Source organism: Tiliqua scincoides, chromosome 1, assembly GCF_035046505.1.
Source record: "Tiliqua scincoides isolate rTilSci1 chromosome 1, rTilSci1.hap2, whole genome shotgun sequence".
NCBI classification, from domain to species: Eukaryota; Metazoa; Chordata; class Lepidosauria; order Squamata; family Scincidae; genus Tiliqua; species Tiliqua scincoides.
In genome coordinates, this window is record NC_089821.1 from 268,545,323 (window position 1) to 268,571,232 (window position 25,910).

General features: G+C 45.8%; 1 protein-coding gene across 1 annotated transcript in view; it reads right to left on the reverse strand.

Annotated features, from left to right (window-relative positions):
• Positions 1 to 25,910, reverse strand: part of LOC136636690 (follicle-stimulating hormone receptor-like) — a 101,532-nt gene that overhangs the window by 18,662 nt on the left and 56,960 nt on the right. The window contains exons 5-7 of the mRNA XM_066611896.1: positions 13,101 to 13,172; positions 10,591 to 10,668; positions 1,148 to 1,216 (exon numbers count right to left, since the gene is read on the reverse strand). Coding sequence (XP_066467993.1) covers positions 1,148 to 1,216; positions 10,591 to 10,668; positions 13,101 to 13,172 — 219 coding nt within the window. The remainder of the gene's footprint in view (positions 1 to 1,147; positions 1,217 to 10,590; positions 10,669 to 13,100; positions 13,173 to 25,910) is intronic.

Genomic DNA, 25,910 nt, shown 5'->3' on the forward strand with positions numbered 1-25,910 from the left:
CCCATAAAACATGTTTACGGCACCCTTGGAGTATGGAGCACTGAGCAGTGCCAGTCAGTGCTGGGCCTCAGCGCCAGCAAGAGAATGCTGTGTGGCCACTGCAGTAAGTAACACTGCCAGGCAGTAGTGCAGTTTTTGGGGGCAGGTGGTGGGTGGGGGGAGGGTGGAACAGGTCCAGCACGGGGACAGGACCAGCGAAGGCCTGTACCCCTGCATCCTTTCCTCTGTATCGGGCTAAAAAGCTCAATGGAGCTTCTCCATTATGAGTGGGAAAAATAGTTGGTGTAGACTCAAGTAGTCCCACTGTAGTGCTTGTGCCCTTACTCAGGGGAAGGGGATACAGTGGTAGCCCTTTTGGTGCCACTGCATCTGAAACTGCCGCAGCAATTAGAATTGGGTTGTAAGCCACCGGTTTTCCAGACTCTAAGTGAAGAGGGCAGATGGCTTATACCAGCAACTTTGAAGTGAGCTGCCCCTTAAGGGGAGGAGAAGAAGATTCCAGAGGGGGCAAAATCTGAGGATCTTACCTCAGCAGCATCATTTATCTGGTCACCTGGCAGCTGCCATTCTTTTCTCCAGAAGTTCACTAGGAATGATACTATGCAATGATATAGCATTAATTTAGGGTACTTCTAGCAAGAAATGCATCCTCCATGGTCAGAGGAGCATTGGTGGAAAAATGGTCAGAGGAGCAATGGTGGAAAAAAGTAAGCTGGAGGGATGGTTTGGGGTACTTACCCTTTTCCCCCAGATTCTGAACCAAATGTTTTCACAAGAATATTCTGGTTCAGTCCTACTTCGGCTAAGCACACCTTACCTACAGTATTTACACCTGTGTTGTACCTGTGTTGTACATTATCACCTGTGTTGTAACTACCATTGCTAACTTACAGTATTTACACCTGTGTTGTACAACACATTATCACCTGTGTTGTAACTACCATTGCTATAGTTATGATGGCTCCTTGCCTAGAATTTCTGTCAGTTGACCTCATAAGCACCCTATGAGATCAATCAACAAAAGAAATATGTGCAAAGAGCTGTTTGTGAAATAGGGGCAAATAACTGAGTGTATGTCTTTCCCAAAAAGTGTATGTTCCCCAAAACTTCTTCCAAGTTGCCAAATAAATAAATGAAGAATAGTTACAGCTCAGACAAGATGGTCCCATTGAAGGCATGGTTTTCAATCTCCCGAATTCCATTTTTATTCAGCCTTCTGCAAGAAAGAGAAATCCTTTTTTTAAAAGTGAGTTTGTGTTAATGAACACAGCATGTGACACTCTTGTAGAAAGCTAGGTCATCTCTGTTGCATTCTCTTGAACAATGATATGAATTTTAAAGAGACTGCATTTTCCCATGAATTTTAGAAACTAAAGTGTGCTACTTTCTGCAAAAAAAATTAGGATGGCACAAATGCAACAGACATATCTTCAAGAAATCAATAAATGAGTGAGAATGACTACAAAATAAGAAATTCCAATTTACCAATGGGATATCTTTTCTTCAGGGTTGCTTTTGCTCTTTTAAGGGGACAATACCACGAAGTATCACCACCAGGGCTGAATACTACTGTGTGCTTCCCTCTTCTCTAAATGGCAAGAAGTTTCAGGGGTAGCACTACCCAAATTTGGTTTCTTTTAGATGGGAGAACACCGGCACTTTGTGGAGTCTTTTAATATTATTTTCCCTTATGCCAAGGAGACCTCCAGCCCCCTCAATTCCAGAGCTGGATACAACATGGGCTGTGGATAGGATTGGGCTGTAGGTAAACATACGGTCTAGCTCTATATACAGTAGTTATTAACACTTATATCCCTGCTTTTCTTGAGTGAAACTCAAGGTGGCATAGATTGGCATCCTAGCCTATCTCCCATCTAGACACTAACTAAATCCAGGCCCGCTTATGTTCAGCCAAGTCACTGAATTGTGTTCCTTCAGACAGTAGCCCTTGCAATTTCTTATGTCTGATATGGTCCATATAAGCTGAAAAGCAGGGCCACATTCTCCTAATTTGCATTTGCTTGCAAGGACTCTAATTTATACTCCCCTGCCTTGCTTTCAACATTTTCAGTTATTAATATTGTTGGGATTTTTGAAAAGTTATAAAAGTACTATACTGTATTGAACTTGTCAAAATCCTGTATGTTATTGCATTAAAATTTGTCAACCAGAATTCATATTGAAGCTTTTCAAAAGGATCACATATTTTAATTTCCCAAGTGAAATCTGATCATGCTAACATCAAATGTGAATTCTGGAAAGGTCAAAGGTTAGATTTGTAGGAAGTGGGTATGTTTCACATTTAACTCCTGAATCAGCCATGACTTGATCATGACTGTATAGCCCTTGATGCTGTTAAGTAACCATTCCACACTCTCAGGTTTTATCCTTGTATGCAGGAGAATAAGGTGATAGAATGAGCTGCTTCACGCTGCAGGTGGGAGCACATTTTAATGGTCCCTGAGGAAAAAGCCTTTCCTATATGTAGAAACTAGGGAGCAGGCTGTATCACAACCTGTATGCAGCAGGGAGCAGGCTGTATCACAACCCTCCCTCATGTTTTAGTTTTATTTACCGAGATATTTTTGAATAAGGGTGGTGGGGAAGGGGGGAGGATTCAGGAATGTCACACACACACACACACACACACACACACACACACACACACACACACACAGACCCCTGCAGTCTGAAGTGATACCGCTCACTAACATATTGGGATTTGATCACCTCTTTCCGAAAACAATGAACGATTGTCACAGTCTTGCAGTATTTGGCAAATGGGACAGGCGGACATTAAATGAGTTAAGATTTCCCATTTTTCTTTGGATACTTAAAATGCTACATTGAAGATGAAATAACAATCATGTCAGAGACTCTTGGTTTGCAATGGCAACACTTGCTGATAATTCTTCCTTCCTGGGCACAACGATAAGTTAACGTGCCTCTCTTTCTCTCTGCTCCTCACTTGGTCCCAAACAATCTACTACAGATAGTTATATTTATCAGTTTCACCACATAATTTGCCTTCCCCTCTGCTCCTATTGTGACTGGGCATGGCTCATCCACTCTTAACCCAAAGTGGCAGTTCTGAGTGATGGGTTGACAATGAATCATTTAATTAAACTGTCAGAAAGCCTCCACACTTGGCCTCTAATCCAGAGCGAAAGCAGCCCACTCAACCGATACGCTTATCTAAGGTCCAAGAGGGTTGACACGGAAATCAATTACGGTCATGGTTGGAGAGATTACCCTTTTGACTGTGAAAGGCACGTGCCCTGCAGTGTCACATCTTTGATGCACGTCAGAGTCGATCAGAGCTTACCAGGAATCCTTCCATTACACCTTTGGAGGTGACAAGTCAGCAAGAATGGTCTCACAGCCAGGCTGTCTGACACAAGCACTTGTGAAAAGCCAATGAAGGTGTGGGAGGGAGAGTGAACTTCTCAGGAGACAGCTCTCCTAAGGCCCAGCCTCCAGGCTTCAAGGGAAGAGTCGGATGGAGAAATAACTCAGCAGCCAACACCTTCCTAAGAGGAATATCCAGATAGGGCCCGAGGGAAAGACAAGATTTTACATCCATTTACCACATCATACCAGTAACATCACTGAGATTGTAGCAACTCCTTCTTTGTCGTTAATCACCTCTGGTAACGCTTGAAGTCCATGCCTCCTCTTAATTTTTCTCAGCACATGAATTACACACATGCCCAATTACCTCTCATCTGCTGTTGGTTCTTCCAAATTGGTCAGACATGGGGATTCTACTCCTAGGATCCTCCAGAATGAGGTGAGGGGGTAAGAGGAGCAAGTTGTTGGCAACCTTCAGTCTCGAAAGACTATGGTATCGCGCTCTGAAAGGTGGTTCTGGAACAGCGTCTAGTGTGGCTGAAAAGGCCAATTTGGGAGTGACAATCCCTTCCACACTGGGAGCAAGTGCAGTACCCCAACAGATATGGCAAGGTAAACTTGGTCATTGGTATGCCTATTGACCCAAATCCAAACTGCCTTTCATGTGCAGTCAACTGATGATATATGCCAGCAGCAGCAACGACTACCTCCATCCTTCTCCTCTAACTCTGCTGCTATAATCTTTGGCAGCAGTGCTGGAGGCAAGCCACACGACTTGCCCATGCACTGCCCTATCTTATTTTGTTCTCACTCCTTGCGCTACTTCTCGGTTTTGAAACAGAACAGCAGAGCAGGGTCTGAAGAAGGAAGCCAGAAGAAGCACCACCATACCTCCAAAAGAGGGAGTTCTTTCTTTTTTTTCCTTTTTGGGAAGTGGGAGCAGAGCAGAGTGGTGTCTGCACACAGAGTGGCAGAACGAGGATGGAGGAGATACACAGGAGCAAATGGGGGCAAGTTGGGGTAGTTGCAGAGGTGGCCAAAAGATGCAAGGTGACTTTTGTGTATCCATCTGCCACTGGAAATAGCTGTTTCACCTCATCTCGTGAGAGGCCCTGGCAAACAGGATGGCTTTGCCTGGCACCTAAAGAATATCAATGGAGGCACCAAGTGAATACCAGGAGAGAGTTCTATAATTTGTACATCACTGCAGAAAAAGGTTCTTTCTCCAGTTTATCCATCAGCCTGACCAAAGCGATTTTAGTCTCAAAACTGAACTGGAAATCAGATTGAAAGAGATTCAGAAACTTAGGGCCCAGACCAAAGAAATGTTCTGTTAACCAGAGGAGACCTCTGGGACCCCCCCCCCATAGGATGCAGAGCATGCTCTGGTATCACAGTTGCATTGACAGAAGGATTTAGTTAGCTTTCAGTATTACCCTTGAGTCCTAGAGCCACAGAGCAAAGGCAGAGAGGGAAATGTTCACCTATTATTGGCAACCTTCAGTCTTGAAAGACTATGGTATCGCGCTCTGAAAGGTGGTTCTGACACAGCGTCTAGTGTGGCTGAAAAGGCCAATCCGGGAGTGACAATCCCTTCCACACCGGGAACAAGTGCAGTCTGTCGCTGGTCTGTCTCCCTGGCTATGGGCCTTCCTTCTTTGCCTCTTTGCCTCAGACTGTTGGCAAAGTGTCTCTTCAAACTGGGAAAGGCCATGCTGCACAGCCTGCCTCCAAGCGGGCCGCTCAGAGGCCAGGGTTTCCCACTTGTTGAGGTCCATCCCTAAGGCCTTCAGATCCCTCTTGCAGATGTCCTTGTATCGCAGCTGTGGTCTACCTGTAGGGCGCTTTCCTTGCACGAGTTCTCCATAGAGGAGATTCTTTGGGATCCGGCTATCATCCATTCTCACGACATGACCAAGCCAACGCAGGCGTCTCTGTTTCAGCAGTGAATACATGCTAGGGATTCCAGCACGTTCCAGGACTGTGTTGTTTAGAACTTTGTCCTGCCAGGTGATGCCGAGGATGCGTCGGAGGCAGCGCATGTGGAAAGCGCTCAGTTTCCTCTCCTGTTGTGAGCGAAGAGTCCATGACTCGCTGCAGTACAGAAGTGTACTCAGGACGCAAGCTCTGTAGACCTGGATCTTGGTATGTTCCGTCAGCTTCTTGTTGGACCAGACTCTCTTTGTGAGTCTGGAAAACATGGTAGCTGCTTTACCGATGCGCTTGTTTAGCTCGGTATCGAGAGAAAGAGTGTCGGAGATCGTTGAGCCAAGGTACACAAAGTCATGGACAACCTCCAGTTCATGCTCAGAGATTGTAATGCAGGGAGGTGAATCCACATCCTGAACCATGACCTGTGTTTTCTTCAGGCTGATTGTCAGTCCAAAATCTTGGCAGGCTTTGCTAAAACGATCCATGAGCTGCTGGAGATCTTTGGCAGAGTGGGTAGTGACAGCTGCATCGTCGGCAAAGAGGAAGTCACGCAGACATTTCAGCTGGACTTTGGACTTTGCTCTCAACCTGGAGAGGTTGAAGAGCTTTCCGTCTGATCTGGTCCGGTGATAGATGCCTTCTGTTGCAGTTCCAAAGGCCTGCTTCAGCAGGACAGCGAAGAAAATCCCAAACAAGGTTGGTGCAAGAACACAGCCCTGCTTCACTCCGCTTCGGATGTCAAAAGGGTCTGATGTGGAGCCATCGAAGACAACAGTGCCCTTCATGTCCTTGTGGAAAGATCTGATGATGCTGAGGAGCCTGGGTGGACATCCAATCTTGGGGAGAATCTTGAAGAGGCCGTCTCTGCTGACCAGGTCGAAAGCCTTTGTGAGATCTATGAAGGCTATAAAGAGTGGCTGTCGTTGTTCCCTGCATTTCTCCTGCAGTTGTCTAAGGGAGAATACCATATCAGTGGTGGACCTGTTGGCTCGGAATCCACACTGCGATTCTGGATAGACGCTCTCTGCAAGTACCTGGAGCCTCTTTAGTACAACTCGGGCAAACAGCTTTCCTACAACGCTAAGGAGAGAGATGCCGCGGTAGTTGTTGCAGTCACCCCTGTCACCTTTGTTCTTGTACAGCGTGATGATGTTTGCATCCCTCATGTCTTGAGGTACTCCACCTTCTCTCCAGCAGAGACAGAGGATTTCATGCAGCTCAGTGACGATGATCTCTTTGCAGCATTTTAGGACTTCAGCAGGGATGCTGTCTTTTCCAGGTGCCTTGCCAAAGGCAAGGGAGTCCAGGGCCACGTGAAGTTCTTCTAGGGTTGGTTCACTGTCAAGCTCTTCCAGCACAGGCAGGCACTCAATGTTGTTCAGTGCTTCTTCGGTGACTACATTTTCTCTGGAATATAGCTCAGAGTAGTGCTGCACCCAGCGTTCCATCTGCTGCGCCCGATCCTGGATGACCTCGCCTGTGGCAGACCCCCCCCCATAGGATGCAGAGCATGCTCTGGTATCACAGTTGCATTGACAGAAGGATTTAGTTAGCTTTCAGTATTACCCTTGAGTCCTAGAGCCACAGAGCAAAGGCAGAGAGGGAAATGTTCACCTAAAGTGGTCATTTAATACATAACTGCAATGGTATGGAATGCAGTGATCAGGAACCATCAGCCCCATCACTCAGGTTCCATAAGAATTGGAACTAAGAATATAGAGTGATTTGGCAGGATGTGGGGCTTTGGGAAGAATCATATTGGCACAGATTAAGTCAGAACATAGAGCTGAATGGCAGTTCAGCATCTCCCTGAACATAATTTATAGCCTGCAAACAAGAGTTGTGGAAACTTCCATAATGACAAAAACAAATTATGACCATCATCATGGTAATAATGGAAAGCAGGCATCTGCTTTGTACATAATCAGATATGCCCACTCTACCAAAAAAAGAAAAAGAAAAAAAGACTCAAAGATGCCTGGTGGTTCATTAAGAAACACGATTATTCCTGCACAATGAGAATGCTTCTAAGCGCACGGCACGACACAGCACCATGAAGTAGCCTGTAACGATATATTAATATTATGCATAAGTGCCTCAGATTATCCTCCTCTCTACCCCTTGTTTGTCTGAATAATGGAGTGTCTGCAGCCAACTGGAAATATGAAGAAGTCCTGCTGTCCTTAAAGCACCACTTGAATGATGTGGGACTGTCTTGGCAACTGTAAAGAGAGACTATCCTGGGCATCATTAATTTTTAAATTTGCTCCGTGTTGCGATGCTTAAAAGAAAAGAGAGAGACTGAGAGTGCAAGAGGCTGCTGAATGTTAAAACTCGGAAAGGGAGAAGAATCCAGTTTGTCTGACATCAGAACTGTTTTCATGGCTGTGGCACCGATTCAGTTGGAAAGGTGGTGTGGAAACAGCTCCCACCACGGACACTGTATCAAAAGAAATGCCGGACATACAGCATAGGCTCAGGGAGTAAGAAGATGATAAAAAGGGAACAAAATGCCACGAAGGTAGAAAACAAAACATGGAAAATGCTGTGGGAAGAGAGACTGAATTCAGAGACAGACTGAAGCTGAAAAGTGTAGTGATTTTTACAGCACATGCACCAGCTGTCTCTATCTCCCAGGGACAGTCCATATTTTATGGTACTTATCTCTAGTAAACCTATCCCTATTTTGAGTTCCGGAGATACGGTTGCAATATTTAATATGGACATACGTGCACTGCAGGTTTTTCAGACCCTTCCCATGTTCTCTAAAAGTTACAGGAGTGGGAGGGGGTGGCACATACACTGACTCTTCCCAACATGCACATAGATAACATGTGCACGACTGTGAAGACTGCATGTACTGCCCAGTGGCATAGCTAGAAGGGGTGCAAAGCACTAAGTTTTGCAGGGCGCCTCACCACAGCATGCAAGTGGGCCCTCTCCTTTGGAACTGTTCCAGACCGGGGGGGGGAGGGTTAAACAAAACAGAAGTGTACCCTTCCATTTTGCTCCCCCCACCCAGAATGGCTCTGAAGGGGAGGAGGAGGGGCTGCTGTGATGCGCTGCGGTGAGGTGCCCTGCAAAACGTTGCACCCCCTCTAGCTACGCCACAGGTGCTACCAAATCATGGCTATTTGTTTCATTTCATTTCATTAAGACGTTTCTTTAGTTCCAGACCACCTAACATCATAAACATGTCAAACAGTTTAGCATTATGTGTGTGAGCAGAGTGGAGGAGGGCAATGGATCAGACACCTAGATTCCCCTTCTCCTTCACACTTGAGAGGAGGAGATCGAAAGCTTCCATATTCAGATGCAAATAAAAGGACATTCTCTGAGCTTGGACCTAATGGGAGACTTATTGCCTTAAGGCAAAAGTGAAAGCTCTCTGCCCCCTTCCCATGTGCGTTATATGTGTCAGTGCACTGTTTCACTTGCATCACTGCCTATCCAGTTGGTGTTGTTGTTTTGACTATGTCTTGATAAGAGCCACTTTGGATGCCTCTAAAAATTGTGGTGGAAAGACAGGGTGTAAATGTTTTAAAATAAATACATAAAATGTTGCTGAGTGTGTCAGATTTCTATTAAAAGATATAATTTTTCTACATTCTATTTGCTAAAAAATATAACTTGCTCCATTGATTTCAAATGGTCTATTACTCATCTTTAATTTTTTATAAGGAATGATTACAGTTTGTCCACTTACACACCCAGCTGCAAAAACCACTGCACAGAGGCAAGCTATTTTGGAGTAAACTAATACAAAACAGAGCAGGCAAAGAGGAACTTCTGCACTATCTAATGAGGCAGTGTGGGGGGAAGACCCCTCAGTCAGTGACCATTGATGAGACAATGGGGTGTGGCAGAAGCAGTTAAGTATGCGTTTCATTTTCTCCTGTGAAATGTTGGATGATATAGGATTGTTTTGATCATATACTGAGTACATATTTGGCTAAACAAAATTGTGGGACACCAACATACCCTGCCTGCTAGCCTTGTAATCCTGTATTGTTAAGATAACTGCATCTATGGGAGAGCCAGCTTTGGATAATCTTTTAGGACACTTACTACTGTTGTGGAAGGATGAATGAGGTATCACATTAAAGTTCAGAATATTCAGATTGGCAGAAAAGTTGTGCTTTTGCCCTTTTGGTTTTCCAACTCTGATGAACATGAAGAAAATAAAATAAAGTATCTACCACAGGTTGGTAAGTTGCTGGCGGTCACCTTGGAGTAAGGGGATATTTTCCCCCTTACTCTGTGTCAAGCCCCAAACTGCCTTAAGGGGCTACTTAGATCTACACCAGCTATTTAGCTGGCGCAAATCCAAGTAGCCTATAAGGTTGCCTGGGCCAGGTGTGGATGTTAGGATTTGGCATGTGCTGCTGCCATCACTCCCAGCCCCTCCTGGGCTGGATTCTCCCCACATTCAGCCCCAAAACACACCCTTTCTAACACTTGGAACACCCTCCCATCACCCTCCCCCACCCCCTTGCCGCTCAGCACAAACTCATGGTCTCCAGCCAGTGCAGGGTTCAGATGTGGCTCTGCTGAGCCAGTGTGGGCCTCTGCACCGACCCAACTGACTCCCAGGTCAGTGCAAACATGTTTGATGGTGGGTGGGGAGCAGGAGGCAGGGTTGGGACCTAGCTGTTATGCCAGATCCCAACCCCCGTTCCTGAACAGCACGGAGTGGCTTCAAGCTGCTTCGCTCTCCTTGGACTTGTGCCACCTCAAGAGGTGGTGCAAGTCCGAGGAGATCCATGGGGGCTGCAGTGACTTACCTGGGGGTAAGGGGAAGAGTTTCCCCTCACCTTCGGCTGAGCCACTATGGAGCCTTCTCTCACGCTGGATACAGCGCAAGTCTCCTGGCTTGCCTGTTCCAGCACAAGATATGATGGTGCCCTTAGTTGTTGAGGAGTTATGGAATTTCTACCAAAATTCCAGTTCCTGTGAATTTTTTTTTAAAAACTGCCCCTGAAAGCTAAGCCTAGTGTTAGGCAGGGATTTTGTGTGCAGTTGATGGTTATGGGTTTAGCAGAGCAGGTGAGTAGGTGGCATTATTGCAGTGGGTCAACTGTTAGTTTATGTGAGTGAATGTATTTGGTGTCTGAGCTATGAATTAAAGTGTACATCTGAGGTGTGTTTCCAGATATTTCTATATTTGTAATCATTATACAACAGCATTTACAGGATTTAAGCACTTCATCAAATATACATAATAATGTTGTTGAAAGTTATGGAAGGCTACCATGTGTGGATCAACACAGAGACACAAGTGTTATATGTATTAGACTTGTTACTTACATATCAACACGATCAGAACTGAGGCCCAGGAAAGAATTTTTTTCAATTTTGCGTATATTTATGTTGTCTTGGATATCACTGTGATTAAAAATAAATCATGTACAATTTTAAAAAATTATAATACATCTTTTCAGTGCTATGCTGAAAACACATCACACATAACTCTTTCTTTCTTTCTTTCTTTCTTTCTTTCTTTCTTTCTTTCTTTCTTTCTTTCTTTCTTTCTTTCTTTCTTTCTTTCTTTCTTTCTTTCTGCACACCTTTAAACCCAGTGGTTCCCAAACTCTGCACCACAATGCCTAATGGCGCTATGGGATATCCCTCTTGGCTGCGTCTTCCTGGCTCTCCTGGCTACCATCATCTTGGAGTGCGCAAAATCTCCCACTATTCAAGATGGTGGTGCCCACCTTCCTGGCTCTGGTGGGTGGACTGGGTGGGGCAATTTAGGCTGGATCCTAACCCCCCTCCCAGCCAGACTGACATTATACTGGGCTGTTTGGTTCTGCGGCAGAGATTTCCCCACAGTCACCCCACAGTCCAATTGGGGTGGCTGCTGTATGACACAAGGTAAAGGGAAATTTATCCCCCCCCCCCAAGTTATGCAGCAACCACTTCTTAACTTGTGCTGGACATGGCACATTCCAGTTGGCCTGACTATTCCAGTGCAGGTTAAGAGTAGGCTGTTCGTTGCATTCATCAGACTGCCTACGTTGTGGACTGCCTCAGGAATTACCATCAAGGACTTGAAATGGAGTCAGCCTATTTGAACAGTGGGAGTTTTACAGCCTATTTTACAGCTTATTATTATGTTAATAATAATAATAATAATAATAATAATAATAATAATAATAATAATAATAATAATAATAATATTTTCCAAATTACCCTTAACCTGAAGCAGTGGCATAGCTAATGATCATGTAGCCTGGTGCCAAGCTCAAAATGTTGCCCTGGAAGTGATGACACAACCAGAAATGACATCATACCTAAGCTTTCTAAAAAGTGAAAATTGGGAGGAACCCACCTCCTCCCCCCTAGCAGCTCACCACCCACTTGCTCTGCTACCTCCCCCCAGTTAGTGGCATAGCTAAGGCATCTATCTGCAACCAAGAAGATCTTGTAGCCCCCCTGCATGACAAAATCAAATTTCATTAATTAAATAAATAAAAAGTTATTGGTTCCATGCTGTATCATAATAATATCTCACTGGCACTCAGAACAAACAGTCTCATAGGTCAGTTTGGAGTTAAGCAAATCTACTTTTTGTTCCACAAGTCAGTTGTGTTTTCATTTTCTGGTCAATTGGCCATAACGTTTGATATAAAACAGATATTCCAGTGCCATTTGTTTCATTGCACTCTGCATTAAATTACCTTTCCAATGATATACAACATGATGGTATTATTCATTCCTATCAAGATTTTCACAATTTTGGTCACTAGTGTAAAGTTCAGCTTGTTGCCCCCCTAAAGCTTGATGCCCGGTGCAACTGCTACCCCCTGCACCCCCTAGCTATGCCACTGATCTGAAGTGGAATCATTTTAGCTCTTTGGAAGTCCTGACCAATTTACACAAAAAGCAATATTCTCTTTCATTTGGATTCAAATATTCCATAAGTCTGTTTCCATGGGAATATCAATATTGATACCCGAAGTCCAAACACTTCCTCTTTTTGCCTGCAAATCATACTTTGTGCCAAACCTGTAGACATGTGCATGCCAAAACTCCAATCCAAACCAAGTTCCCCAGAAACCTAAAAGTCAAATTTGGAATTTGGAAAGTAAGAGCCCAATCATATGCTGGGGCAGTGCCAATGGTCTGTGTGATTCCCTGGCAATGGCTGTCATGCAAGTGTCGTGAGGCACTTCGCCACTGGCAGGGAGCATGCACCACCAGTGAGAGGCTAGCACCACGCTGGGCCTCTGCGCAGAAGAGGAGCGCTGGCTAGTGAGTGTCCCCACTGGGCAATGGGAAAACGTTTTGGGGTGTGGGGAAGGTGGAGAAAAGGCAAGGAGGGGGCAAAACTGGGTGGAGAGCAGATTTGGCCAAGAAGAGGGTGGAGACAATGGCAGAGGCTGCCATCAAATCCTACCCCTCCTCCTGAGTCATGGAGCCGCTCAAGGGCCTGCTCGGTTCTGTGCCAGCTAAGTAACTGGCACAGATCCAAGTAGATCCAGCAGAGCCACTGGTTCTACAAGAAATAACTGAACCAATGTTCCCTTTCACAAGGAAATCTCTGGCTGCTGCTTTGACCCCATGGGATACAGCAGCAGCCATTTCAGCATAGCTGTCCTGCATGACAGCATAGGATTGGGATGCCTGTTTTTTTAAATTTGGCTATTTGAATGCAAATTTTAAGTTAGAAACTTTGGTTCAATTCCCCTCCCCCCAGAGGTTTGTTGCCACTCTAGTATGCGTGAATTTAATTTTAAATTGTGCTTCTACTTTCTTTTTTATCCAGGAAATGTTCTCAAAAAACAAATTGTTAGATGAATTCAGTATCAACTTACAGCACAACCTTCAGAGTGGAGTATATGTGGTTAACGGCAGGTAAAAACCTGATGCCAGTATTTGAAATCAACCTAAAAGCAGAAGAAACAAATGGATATAATTAGCTGTGACTGTGACGAAAACAGAAGACAGAGACGTGCCAGAAGAGAATTAACTTGAAAATTGTCTGAATTTCTACTGCTGAAACTGAATGTGGGAAAGAAATTCTCAAACAAATGTCCCTGACTCCAAGTTGCTTGTAAACACTGGGCAGCCCAATTGTATGTGGGGGATGGGAGGATGGATATGAGTCTATTCCAAAACTCCTAACTTGAATTTTTTCAACATAACCAATTAGAGATGCTGCTTGATGTATTCTGTTTCTCCCTTAAACCAAGAACTAACATGTGCAGTGGTTTGCTTGTGGTTTAACAACTTCCAGTGCTGAGCACTGTTCCAAGTGGATATCTTAACTGGAGAATGTCACAAGGCAGCAGTAGAAGCATTAGGATTGATACTCACACAGCAGCCTGGGTCCTCTTTGGTGCTAAAGTGGTGACCCACCTCCTCCCATTTCTCTATGGCCACCTTACAATACCCAGCCCATCTAGGACACTGGGTTTCCCTTCCTTTATGCCAGCATTTCCCAAACTTTTTTTTGACCACAACCTTAAGTACCCATAGAGTTGGTACATGATGATGATGAAGAAGAAGAAGATAACACAGTGGAATACAGAGAGGGAAGCTGCATGGGGCCTCAGTTCTGGCCAAGTGCCCCCACACCTTACAGGGAACGCTACTGCCCACAACCTTCAGGAACATCCACTGGACCTTTGGTTGGGGTGTGACTGGAGGTTTGGAAACTGTTGCTTTCTGCAGTGGCACTCAGTAGCAGACACCAGCAGTCCATCAGCGAGCCACTGCTGCTGAACCTGGGTGCTTTACCCACTCTACCACTGCGGCACTGAACTATTATTCTCTGCACTCGGTCACCACTAATGCAGCTGTCTGGAAGGAGGCTACAGAGTTTTACAGGGACTTATCAAGCCCCAGTCTCTGGCCAGTACTACAATTTGTGTAATGATCTGCAATCAGAAGACTGAGTTGATGTCAGGTTGCACGTAGCTGCCACCCTGATTCACCTTCTGCATACTGCCTATTTGGTGGTGACTGACCTTCTCCTGTTGCTACGTCTTCAGGCTGTAAAGAGCTATACCTTAGGGTAGAACACTTGCTGTCCATGTAGAAGGTCCCTAGTTTGATTCCTGGTAACTCCAGGTAGAGCTGGGAATTCCCCGGGAGAGCAGCTGTCCATCAGTGCAGTCAGTATTGAACTGAACGGACTAATGGTCTGGCTCAGTAGAAGCCATTTCCTATGTCATTAGGTTGACTGCCTTTCTAGTTGTGGGTCCTGAACCTGGATCATCTACGTACATATACAGGGTATTTCATCTGTCCTCTCCAGGAGATGCACAAGCACCTGATGCAGGGTGAACTCATAGAATTGCAACTTTCAGGGTCCCCTGAGAAGACAACATTATGGTAAGTCAGTACAAGTCTGTGGTGGAGATATGCTCTAATGCACACAGGGCATAATCCTAACCTGTGCTGGAACAGGAAGGCTGACTGGCCTGCACTGTATCCAGCACAGTTTTGGTGCAACTCAGAGAAAGGGAATTTCATTTCCCTTACTCTGAGAAATGTCCTAGGCCAGTGTTTCTCAGACTGTGGGTTGGCACCCACTAGGTGGATCGTGAGCCAATTTCAGGTGGCTCCCCATTCATTCCAATATTTTATTTTTAATCTATGAGACTTGATGCTACCATGGTATGTGTCTGCATTTGGGGAAATGTTACAGACCTCTTCTTAAGAAGCTACTATGTATATTCTTTTAACAATGTTCGTAAATGGGACTTACTCCTAGGTAAGTGTGGGTAGGGTTGCAGCCTAGGATTGTTTAAAATTTTCCTGCTTGATTATGTCACTTCCAGTCATGGTATCACTTCTGGTGGGTCCTGACGCATTGTTGGTTGGCAACCTTCAATCTCGAAAGACTATGGTATAAGCCTACAGCACCTGGTATTCCCAGGCGGTCTCCCATCCAAGTACTAACCAGGCCTGACCTTGCTTAGCTTCCGAGATCAGACGAGATTGGGCATGTGCAGGGTAACAGTTGATTCTCATTCTATAAAGTGGGTCCTGGTGGTAAATGTATGAGAACACTGTCCTAGGCAGTCCAGCACAAACTCACCCTGTCTCAGAGCAGGTCGGAGCATGCGCTGGCCTAGCTTGCCCCCGAGTAGTTGTGAACGTGCTTTACGGCACGTTCATGACACTTAGAAGTCGGTACAAGTCGTGAATGTGCTTTACGGCAGCATTAGGATTGTGCTTACAGGAAGGTGTGTGTGTGTGTGGGGGGGTAGATATAAGCAATAGGCAAAATTGTATTTTTAAAATTTGTAAGCCATTTGAGGAACTTGTGGATCATTTGAGGACCAAGCAAGGTATAAATCTAATAAATAAATGCATCACCATGCTCTTTCTGGTCCCCTGTCTAAAATTAGTTCCTTGTCACAGTTTAGCCGTGCATGGGGACAGGAAGAAGACTGGTATCTGAAAACAAACTACATCCTTGCAACAATGCTATGGATGCAATTCAAAGTGCTTCTGACAGCATGAGGAAGAATATTCAGGTATTCATGTACAAATGCGAGCATCAAGGCAACACATAAACCATTCACAGGGGTATTCTAACTGACACCGGGAGGAATGGAACAGCCATTTTCACTCTAATGTGAGCGCTCCGATACGATATCTAAACATAAGTACCAAAATCTTCCACACAGTTTCAGCCTGGCCATTCACATTCCAATAAGGGCTCATTCTACTTCTCACTTTTATCCTCAGAGCATTTGCTTTACAGCAAACAGCATGTGAAGGAAGTCTTTGAATTATAAGGGCTGTGAGCCAATGAAAGCTTATGAATTCATGAAGTTGTTGTAAATCAAAAAGAAGAGTTGCAGGCCACACTTCTCCTTTGGTATGGTGGGATATGGCTTCTCTAGTCAACTGCTTCATGGAAGCGGTCATCCAATGACACTGGTGGACGTCCTGGCTGCAGGTCAGCATGCTTTCCTTCAGTATGTTTGGAGCAACAATAGTGATGTGAACCTGAATCCCAACACTCCCCCAAAGAGTTACATGATTTGGATTTAAGCATGCACAATCACCACAACTTTTAGTATTCCAAATTGCGGGTTAGAAATATCTTGAAGATATGGGTGCAGTGTTGGAGCCAGTCTTTGTGGGGTCTCAGCCCAAAGCCAGTTCTGGGTGTCCCCTTAGAGGCACGCAAGCACAAGCACACACCTCATGAAGATATTAGATTGGCTCATGAAAAGGAATTATCTCTGGTACGGCCCTTTCTTTGGAGCTCCAGCAGTGCAAGGATTAGGGAAAGGGGCAACCAGAAGAAGCCTCTTTCTTAGTGATCAGGTGATCTGAGGAAGGTACAGCCTCCAAGATTGCTCCTCTTCCTATCACATCCTGGGACAGGCTGGGGAGAGGGATGGGCTTGGAGAACCCATCTTCCTCAGAGCTCTAACAGCATCAAGGGAGTAGGGCCGAAGCAGCCTTTCCATCTGTGAATGAGATTCATCATAGACTCCTGCATCATTTCAGGAACTTTGAGGAAGCCCAGTTATGGATGGCGAGAGAAGTACAAGGAAGCAACAGTGCAAGTTGCTCATTTGGATGACTCATGCCATCATCACTGCCTACAAACATCCCTCTAGGCTTCAGACCACATTATCATATATAGTTCTTTCCAACTCAATGGAATATATTCTATAAGTGCAACCAGATTCATTGTGTGACTAAACATTCAATTTTTTCTTCAAAGTATGGCCAAGGTGACTAGCACACCTGTTTAAGAAGAAGAGAAAGGGATGCATCCCTTACAAATCCCTTACAAATGCAAACTAACAGTCCAATCCTGAGCTCCCATGGTGTGCGGCTGCAGCGAAAATGGCTACCGCTGCATCCTGCAACCCAACGGTAGCTGCAGGCGGCACATTCGTCCCCTTCTCCCGGGTAAGGGAAGTAGCCCCGCAATTGGCTAAAGGTCGGCGGTGAAGTAAGAGCATTTGTGTCAGGTGCCCCCCACCTCCCTCCCTCTCCACTCCCTTCCCCTGATATGCCTCCTGCCCACCCTCTCCCCACCTCCCACCTCCCCGTCATGCCTCCTCCCTGCCCTCTCCCCGCCCTCCATCCTCCTCCCCCCTCCCAGAACGCCTCCTCCCCAACTCCACTTACCTTACCGCAGCTCAGTGGTTCATGCGACCGCCGAGCAGTTGAGGCCAGGTTCCCGCCCGGCACTAGCCCAGCGCCAGCCAGCGCTCAGCTAGCATGGACACTGGTCTGGTGTTAGGCCTCGCAAACGTGCCTTATGGCACGTTTGTGACAGTGTGCGCTGGCAGTAAGCCAATGCATTGAGCCCAGGGTTGGGCTCTGACTCTGGAAACAAAACAGCTCAATGATGTGATCTGCAAAGGCACGGAAATTATTATTTTACTTATTCTTTTCCTCTAATAAAGCTTGTATCTGTGAAAAGGGCAACCAGTTACCATTTGGAAACAGATTGTCCATTTGGCACAGACACAAGACAAGCAATTAACAATTTCATCCTCTGAAAAATCTTTGGAAGCAAGTCAAGGGCACACTTTCCTTTCTTATGAAATTAAAAAAAAAATTAAAAAAATTGAGTCACTAACAAACTTAATTGGACTCTAATCATGTTTATTCATTTTCATAACTGCAAAGAAAGAAATTATGGCCAACTTTTCAGTTTGAATGCTTTATTATTTAAATCCTTAGGCAGAAGGTTTAAAAACGAACATGAAGGAGAGGGAAGTTTAGTAACTCTAATTTTTATTTCAATTTAAACTGATGCTAACTGCTGGAGTCAGTGAAACAGAATCTGGACATGCAGCCTGATCTTAAGAGGGCTTGTTCCAGGGGTCAGCATCTCCAAGCAGCTGCTGAGACCCACATACCCTGGAGATGGGGAATGCTGATGATCCATGACAGTTCAGGAGCAACTAAGGCAGCCTGCCCTCTTCCACTCTGAGTGGTGCTGGCATTGAGATCTTCTAGCACAGGGGTTCTCTGACACGTGTACCACCAGTATGCACCGAGTGGTGCTGGGTGGTACATGTGGCACCAGCCCCCTGGCAGTGAGACCACGACGGGAGCTTTAAATGGTGGTAGGAGGCTCAGCCCAGTGGGCAGAGATGCAGTGCACCTGCTTTCAAACGCTTGAAAAAGCCCTACCCATCCCAAACCTCTCACCAACTTTGGAAGCTCCTGTATGGTCTACTTCTGGTGGTGCTTCAGAGAGCATCAGAGCAAGTGATCCTAGGAGGATTCAGTCCCCATCTTTGTTGCTACTTGGCTGCTCTGATATCAGTCTATAGATTAATAAAGTTGGACGGAATAACTGATATTAGCTAAATGAAGAAAGTTAAAATTTGGCAGAATAAGAGTGGGGATACTGTAGTTAGTGGGGGTTGGAATGGCTCTGAAGAACTGAAAAGACCTGCTGGGACTGAACTATAATTCACAGAATAAATGGGAAATGGGAAAATCCACCTGATTTCCAATTACAGCAACTGCTGGTAGGGAAGGGCCTGTTGTGTGGCTCTTATTCACCGATTTAGTTGATAATCTTTTGTTGTACTGGTCCCACTAGCATTAAAGGTCAGATGTTAAGGTAAAGCGCATGAAAAACAATGTGATACTTGGAAAAGAGATGAAAAAAGTCAGACCACCAAAATTTACACTTGTATCTGCAGCTTAAGTGCCGCATCTTTATTCATGAATTTTAAAAAGCCACTCAAGGTTTCTCAGTGGAGTGTGCAACGCTGTGATGAAATGCACGGTTTCTCTGTCTTTCTTCAATTCCATCCCATCAGCTGATCAGCATGAAATAAAACCAGGGCTACTCTGGCCTCACACAGCATATGTAAACACATTAACATGCTGAAATGAAAAATATCACAAAATCACACAGCAGAGTGGCACCAGGTGTAGATCCCAGCTTTTTGGAGTTTGAATGATGAATGGCTGCTTGGCCTTCAAATTTGTCACCCTTCCTAAAAGCCAAATGGAGCCCCAAGGCCATTCAGGTTCCTGTGGCTTTACAATGAATTAAAGCAGGAGCAGAGAAGCTCCTGTGGCACTGAAGGCTGCAGGAGAAACCAGCAATGTCATGGAGAATCATATTTCTGGGTTCTGAAAGAGGGGACACAGAGGCTTGTAATGATAATCTCAAAACACAGCCTCCCAATTCTTCTATGCTCTGAAGTTTAATCTGAGTTAGAGAAGAATGTCCCTTCCCCTGAAATCCCCCAAACTCTCTTCTTCCTACTCTCTCATTCCACTGACTGAGATCAGTCTCTCTCTCCCTCCACTCTCCAGTGTACACCTGTGCAACACACCAGGAATCACAATGTAATGGAAAATGTAGTTTTGAATATGAACTCCATCTTCTGTCCATCTACCTACGTGTGTGTGTGTGTGTGTGTGTGTGTGTGTGTGTGTGAGAGAGAGAGAGAGAGAGAGAGAGAGAGAGAGAGAGAGAGGTGGGTGAAAATGATTTTATTTTTTGTGGATTTTAATGTTTTCCAAAGTTAGAGGTACAGAAAGTGGTGCTATGTGTTTTTATTCTAAGGGTGCATTTTTATAAATTATAATGATAATTGCTTTAAAAGTGTACTAGGTAGGTAATATAAATGGTATAGTGTCAGCAGATGCAGCCACATGTATGTAGAGGTGTTAGAGAATGGTTTCATTTTATCACATATTTCAGGTTTTTTGCTTTTTTACAAAAATGAGAAGTGCAGAAAGCTGTGTTATGTGTTTTTATTTTGTTATCACAGAAGAAACCCACCACTAGTAATACATTAATACTGTTCTAGCTGCTGGGTGACTGACCATCTTTGCTAACCATCAGGGATAATGAGCAGGCATTTCTCAATGAGACAGGGAAGTTAATAATTGGGAATATTTTCCTTAATGGTTAGTCTATTGACAAGATGACTCTGAGATGGTTCTGCCAATGCAGGTGTGTGGCAGAAGCAAAAGGGAAGAGAGTTTTGAGACAAGGACAACAGGAGTTAGCAAATTCATATTTTGCATTGTCATTGGGTACCAGTTGATCTTTGGATCTGCTTGCCTGGGAAATGAGCATAAAGAGAATTCACAATCACCCCAGCCCTCTATCACAATCACTATCCCTCCAGCTGGCCACAACACCACAGGGACCATTCTTAGAAGGACAGAATGCCAGGGAGGGGAAGGGTACAGGTGGGGCCTCAGTATCCGTGCCAGACCCATCTTAGATACCAAAAACCATGGATAATGAAATCCATGGTTTTGGCCCCTTAAACTTTCCAAAGGAGACCAGAGCTCTGCACTGATTGCATCTGTAGGGCTTTCTGAAGCCCAAAGAGGCCACACATATCCACTATCTGGGAGCTTCCCAGGCATAAAAGCTTCCCATCACTTCTGGTTTCCTGAGAGAAACAAAAAATAGAGTTTTTTGCCTGTAAGGACCATTCTGAAGCCTGCAGAGGCCACAGGTGGACACATGTGGCCTCTGTGGGTTTCAGAAAGTCATCCAGAGGCAACTGGAGAGTCATCTTTAGAGGGTTCAAGTGAGGCCAACTATGGCTCAATGTGGGTCCAGGGGTCCTGTGTTGGGCCAGATTCACGGATATAAAATCCGTGGATAAACAGGTTCCACCTGTACTGGTTTGTGGCTCCCACTCCTTTGTGTTTGTGTTTTCCTTGCACGAGAAGAGGAAGAACAGATTATAAGGATGATGAATATTTATTGTATTGGCAACCTTCAGTCTCGAAAGACTATGGTATCGTGCTCTGAAAGGTGGTTCTGGAACAGCGTCTAGTGTGGCTGAAAAGGCCAATCCGGGAGTGACAATCCCTTCCACAACGGGAACAAGTGCAGTATGTCCCTGGTCTGTCTCCCTGGCTATGGGCCTTCCTTCTTTGCCTCTTTGCCTCAGACTGTTGGCAAAGTGTCTCTTCAAACTGGGAAAGGCCATGCTGCACAGCCTGCCTCCAAGCGGACCGCTCAGAGGCCAGGGTTTCCCACTTGTTGAGGTCCATCCCTAAGGCCTTCAGATCCCTCTTGCAGATGTCCTTGTATCGCAGCTGTGGTCTACCTGTAGGGCGCTTTCCTTGCACGAGTGCACCATAGAGGAGATCCTTTGGGATCCGGCCATCATCCATTCTCATGACATGACCGAGCCAACGCAGGCGTCTCTGTTTCAGCAGTGCATACATGCTACGGATTCCAGCTCGTTCCAGGACTGTGTTGTTAGGAACTTTGTCCTGCCAGGTGATGCCGAGAATGCGTCGGAGGCAGCGCATGTGGAAAGCGTTCAGTTTCCTCTCCTGTTGTGAGCGGAGAGTCCATGACTCGCTGCAGTACAGAAGTGTACTCAGGACGCAAGCTCTGTAGACCTGGATCTTGGTATGTTCTGTCAGCTTCTTGTTGGACCAGACTCTCTTTGTGAGTCTGGAAAAGGTGGTAGCTGCTTTACCAATGCGTTTGTTTAGCTCAGTATCGAGAGAAAGAGTGTCAGAGATTGTTGAGCTAAGGTACACAAAGTCATGGACAACCTCCAGTTCATGCGCAGAGATTGTAATGCAGGGAGGTGAGTCCACATCCTGAACCATGACCTGTGTTTTCTTTAGGCTGATCGTCAGTCCAAAATCTTGGCAGGCCTTGCTAAAACGATCCATGAGCTGCTGGAGATCTTTGGCAGAGTGGGTAGTGACAGCTGCATCGTCGGCAAAGAGGAAGTCACGAAGACATTTCAGCTGGACTTTGGACTTTGCTCTCAGTCTGGAGAGGTTGAAGAGCTTTCCATCTGATCTGGTCCGGAGATAGATGCCTTCTGTTGCAGTTCCAAAGGCCTGCTTCAGCAGGACAGCGAAGAAAATCCCAAACAAGGTTGGTGCAAGAACACAGCCCTGCTTCACACCGCTTCGGATGTCAAAGGGGTCTGATGTGGAGCCATCAAAGACAACAGTGCCCTTCGTGTCCTTGTGGAAGGATCTGATGATGCTGAGGAGCCTGGGTGGACATCCGATCTTGGGGAGAATCTTGAAGAGGCCGTCCCTGCTGACCAGGTCGAAAGCCTTCGTGAGATCTATGAAGGCTATAAAGAGTGGCTGTCGTTGTTCCCTGCATTTCTCCTGCAGTTGTCTAAGGGAGAACACCATATCAGTGGTGGACCTGCTGGCTCGGAATCCGCACTGTGATTCTGGATAAACGCTCTCTGCAAGTACCTGGAGCCTCTTTAGTGCAACTCGGGCAAACAACTTTCCTACAACGCTAAGGAGAGAGATGCCACGGTAGTTGTTGCAGTCACCCCTGTCACCTTTGTTCTTGTACAGCATGATGATGTTTGCATCCCTCATGTCTTGAGGTACTTCACCTTCTCTCCAGCAGAGACAGAGGATTTCATGCAGCTCAGTAGCGATGATCTCTTTGCAGCACTTTAGGACTTCAGCAGGGATGCTGTCTTTTCCAGGTGCCTTGCCAAAGGCAAGGGAGTCCAGGGCCACGTGAAGTTCTTCTAGGGTTGGTTCACTGTCAAGCTCCTCCAGCAAAGGCAGGTACTCAATGTTGTTCAGTGCTTCTTCGGTGACTACATTTTCTCTGGAATATAGCTCAGAGTAGTGCTGCACCCAGCGTTCCATCTGCTGCGCCCGATTCTGGATGACCTCGCCTGTGGCAGACTTCAGAGGGGCAATTTTCTTCTATGTTGGACCTAGGGCCTGCTTGATACCGTCATACATCCCCTTGATGTTGCCTGTGTCAGCTGCTACCTGTATCTGGGAGCAGAGCTGAAGCCAGTAGTCGTTAGCACATCTCCTGGCAGTCTGCTGGACTTTGCTGCGAGCAGCTCGGAGGACCTGCAGGTTGCGCTCACTGGGACAGGCCTTGTGTGCTGCTTGAGCTCTCCTCTTTTCCTCAATGACTGGTGTCAACTCAGAGTGGGCTTCAAACCAGTCTGCCGTCTTGTTGGTCTTCTTGCCAAATATGGACAAGGCGGTGTTGTAAACGGCATTCTTGAAATGTTCCCATCTGTTGGATGCGTTTGCATTGACCAGGCCTGGAAGAGATTCCTCAAGTGCTCGTGCAAATTCCTCCACTTTTCTCTGATCCCGAGTCTTGCTGGTATCAATGCGAGGTCTTCCTTCCTTTTTCGTGTGATACAGTCGCTTTGTTTGCAGTTTCACTCTGCTGCACACCAGGGAGTGGTCAGTGTCACAGGCAGCACTCTGATAGCTGTGTGTGATCTTGGTGCTGGGAAGGCTGGAGCGTCTGGTGAGAATCAGGTCGAGCTGGTGCCAGTGCTTTGATCTTGGGTATCTCCAAGAGACTCTATGTTGGGGCTTCGTGTTGAAGAACGTATTGCTGACACAGAGTCCGTGATGACAGCAAAACTCTAGCAGGCGTTGGCCATTCTCGTTCATCTTCCCAATGCCGAACTAACCTAAGCAAGTGGGCCACGAACTGTTATCAGCACCAACTCTAGCATTGAAATCGCCGAGGATGAACAATGGCTCTTTTACGGGGATCTTCTTGATAGTGGTGGCCAGGTCATCATAGAATTTGTCTTTGGCTTCTGCTGGAGACGACAAAGTCGGTGCATAAGCACTGATGATAGTGACAGGTCCTGCTGATGACTGAAGCTGCAGGGACAAAATTCTTTCACTTCCCACAGTAGGTGGGATGATGGACTTCAGCAGGGAATTTCTGACTGCAAAACCAACACCATGTTCCCTGGTTTCGTTTGGTGGTTTTCCCTGCCAGAAAAATGAGAAATTTCTCTCCTTGACAGATCCAGAATCTGGAAGCCTCGTCTCTTGAAGGGCGACGATGTCCATCTGCAGTCTGCTCAGCTCCATGTCGATGACAGCTGTTTTGCGTGCGTCGTCTATTTCTTGCAGGTCATCATAGAAGCCAGGTGTCATTGTCCTAACGTTCCAGGTGCCCAGCTTTAGGGCAGGAGTTTTCTGTTTTCTGTTGCATGGTGCAGAGTTGTCGATCCGCTTGTCGGTTTTCACCCTAAACCCCACTCACCCCGTGAGGTTAACGGACCGTAGCGAGGCAGCACCTTACTGACTGGGGACTGCCCAGCTTAAGGTGGGTGGTAGCTGCCCAATGAGATGCAATGATCTCTCCCACTGTCGGAAGCAGCCCCTGGCGTCACGCTCTACGCCAATCGAGAGAAGACTTATAACCGGTAAACTGCTGCTTCCCGTGTTGTGCCGACGCCGTATGGCGAAGTTGGAGTGTCCTCTCCAGTGCGCGAAGCCTGGGTAAAGAAGGTCTGGAGGATAGGCTGTTACCCATGCAGCAAATTCCCCCTCTCCACGTCGCTGGAAATATTTATATTTCATTGCTGATGAATATTTATATACTGTTTTTCAACAAAATAGTTTGTACACGAGTTTACACAGTAAACAAAATTAGCAGATGCTTCCCTGTTCCAAAAGGGCTCATAATCTTAACACACACATGCGTGCACCAGCAAAAGTGCAGAGGACTATACTATATTGGAGTGAGTAAGGGCAGTTGCTCTTTCTTTGCTAAATATAAGAGAACCACTACTTCAAAGTTGCCTCTTTGCCAAGTTAAAGAGTAAACAAGTTGGTCCGTTGGGAAAAAAAATCCAAAAGCCACGATCTAGTCCTTTATTAGAACCCTTCATCAGGCTAGATCAGCATGGTGCAGTATCTCTAAACAACTGCAAAGCCATAAAACCCAAAATAAAATAAAAACCAAAGTGATAGTTGGCCCTGCAATTCAGTAGAAGAAAAGGCACAATCCAAAGTAAAGAAATGCCTTTTGTCAGGAATCATACAGGGAAAAAGCAGGCTGACTGAGGAGAGTAGTTCCTGGTGGCTACAGCACAAAACATCTTCCTGCTCCCTGGTTTCTTTTTTTATAGGATCAGCAGCTTAATGGGGAGGGGAGCGCGGCTGCTGCTAATTTGATTTCTATCTGCTGCAACCATACCAGGTTACAGTGGTCAGGTGGGGCGTGGCTGCCTAATCCCCCCTCCCAGGAATGCACTGAACCCTGGAAGGCCTTATTAAAAATCAAAATCACAGTAGCGTCTGTGAGGGCTGTCAGATGCAACCTTCTGAATTACCTGTGAACATGGATTGGGAAAGCAAAGAGTCAAACTGTAAGTAGTTTATTAAAAATCTAAAAGGAAGGATATTAAACTGAATGGGGAAAGGGGGGAAAGGAAGTGGATGTGCCTTCCTCAAGGCAACATTAGATTTCACAGCAGACCTGACAGAAAACACACAGAGCATTCTTGTGCTTGACCTCAAGTAACTTTGGTTTGATGATGTCATACCATTAACCTGACTGGGGTACTGGAGTCCACCTGGCCACTCCATCCCATCTCTTTATCTAGATTCCTTTATCTGGTGGTGATTTTCAACCACTGTGGCGTGGCACACTGGTGTACCATGAATGGTCTGCAAGTGTGCCGCAAGTGTTTGGGGGAAGGTCATTTAGTAGAGCCATTGGGGGGTGTGAGCCCCCAGTTGGAAGTGCAGTGTGCCTTGTCAATTGTCAAAAAACTAATCGTGTGCTTTGACAATTTTAGCATTATTGTAAGGGTGCTGTAAGATGAAAAAAATTGAAAATAGCTGATCTAGATAGAAAGATTTGGCTATCCAAATGGTCACTCTATGGAGGACTCACTACTCCAGAC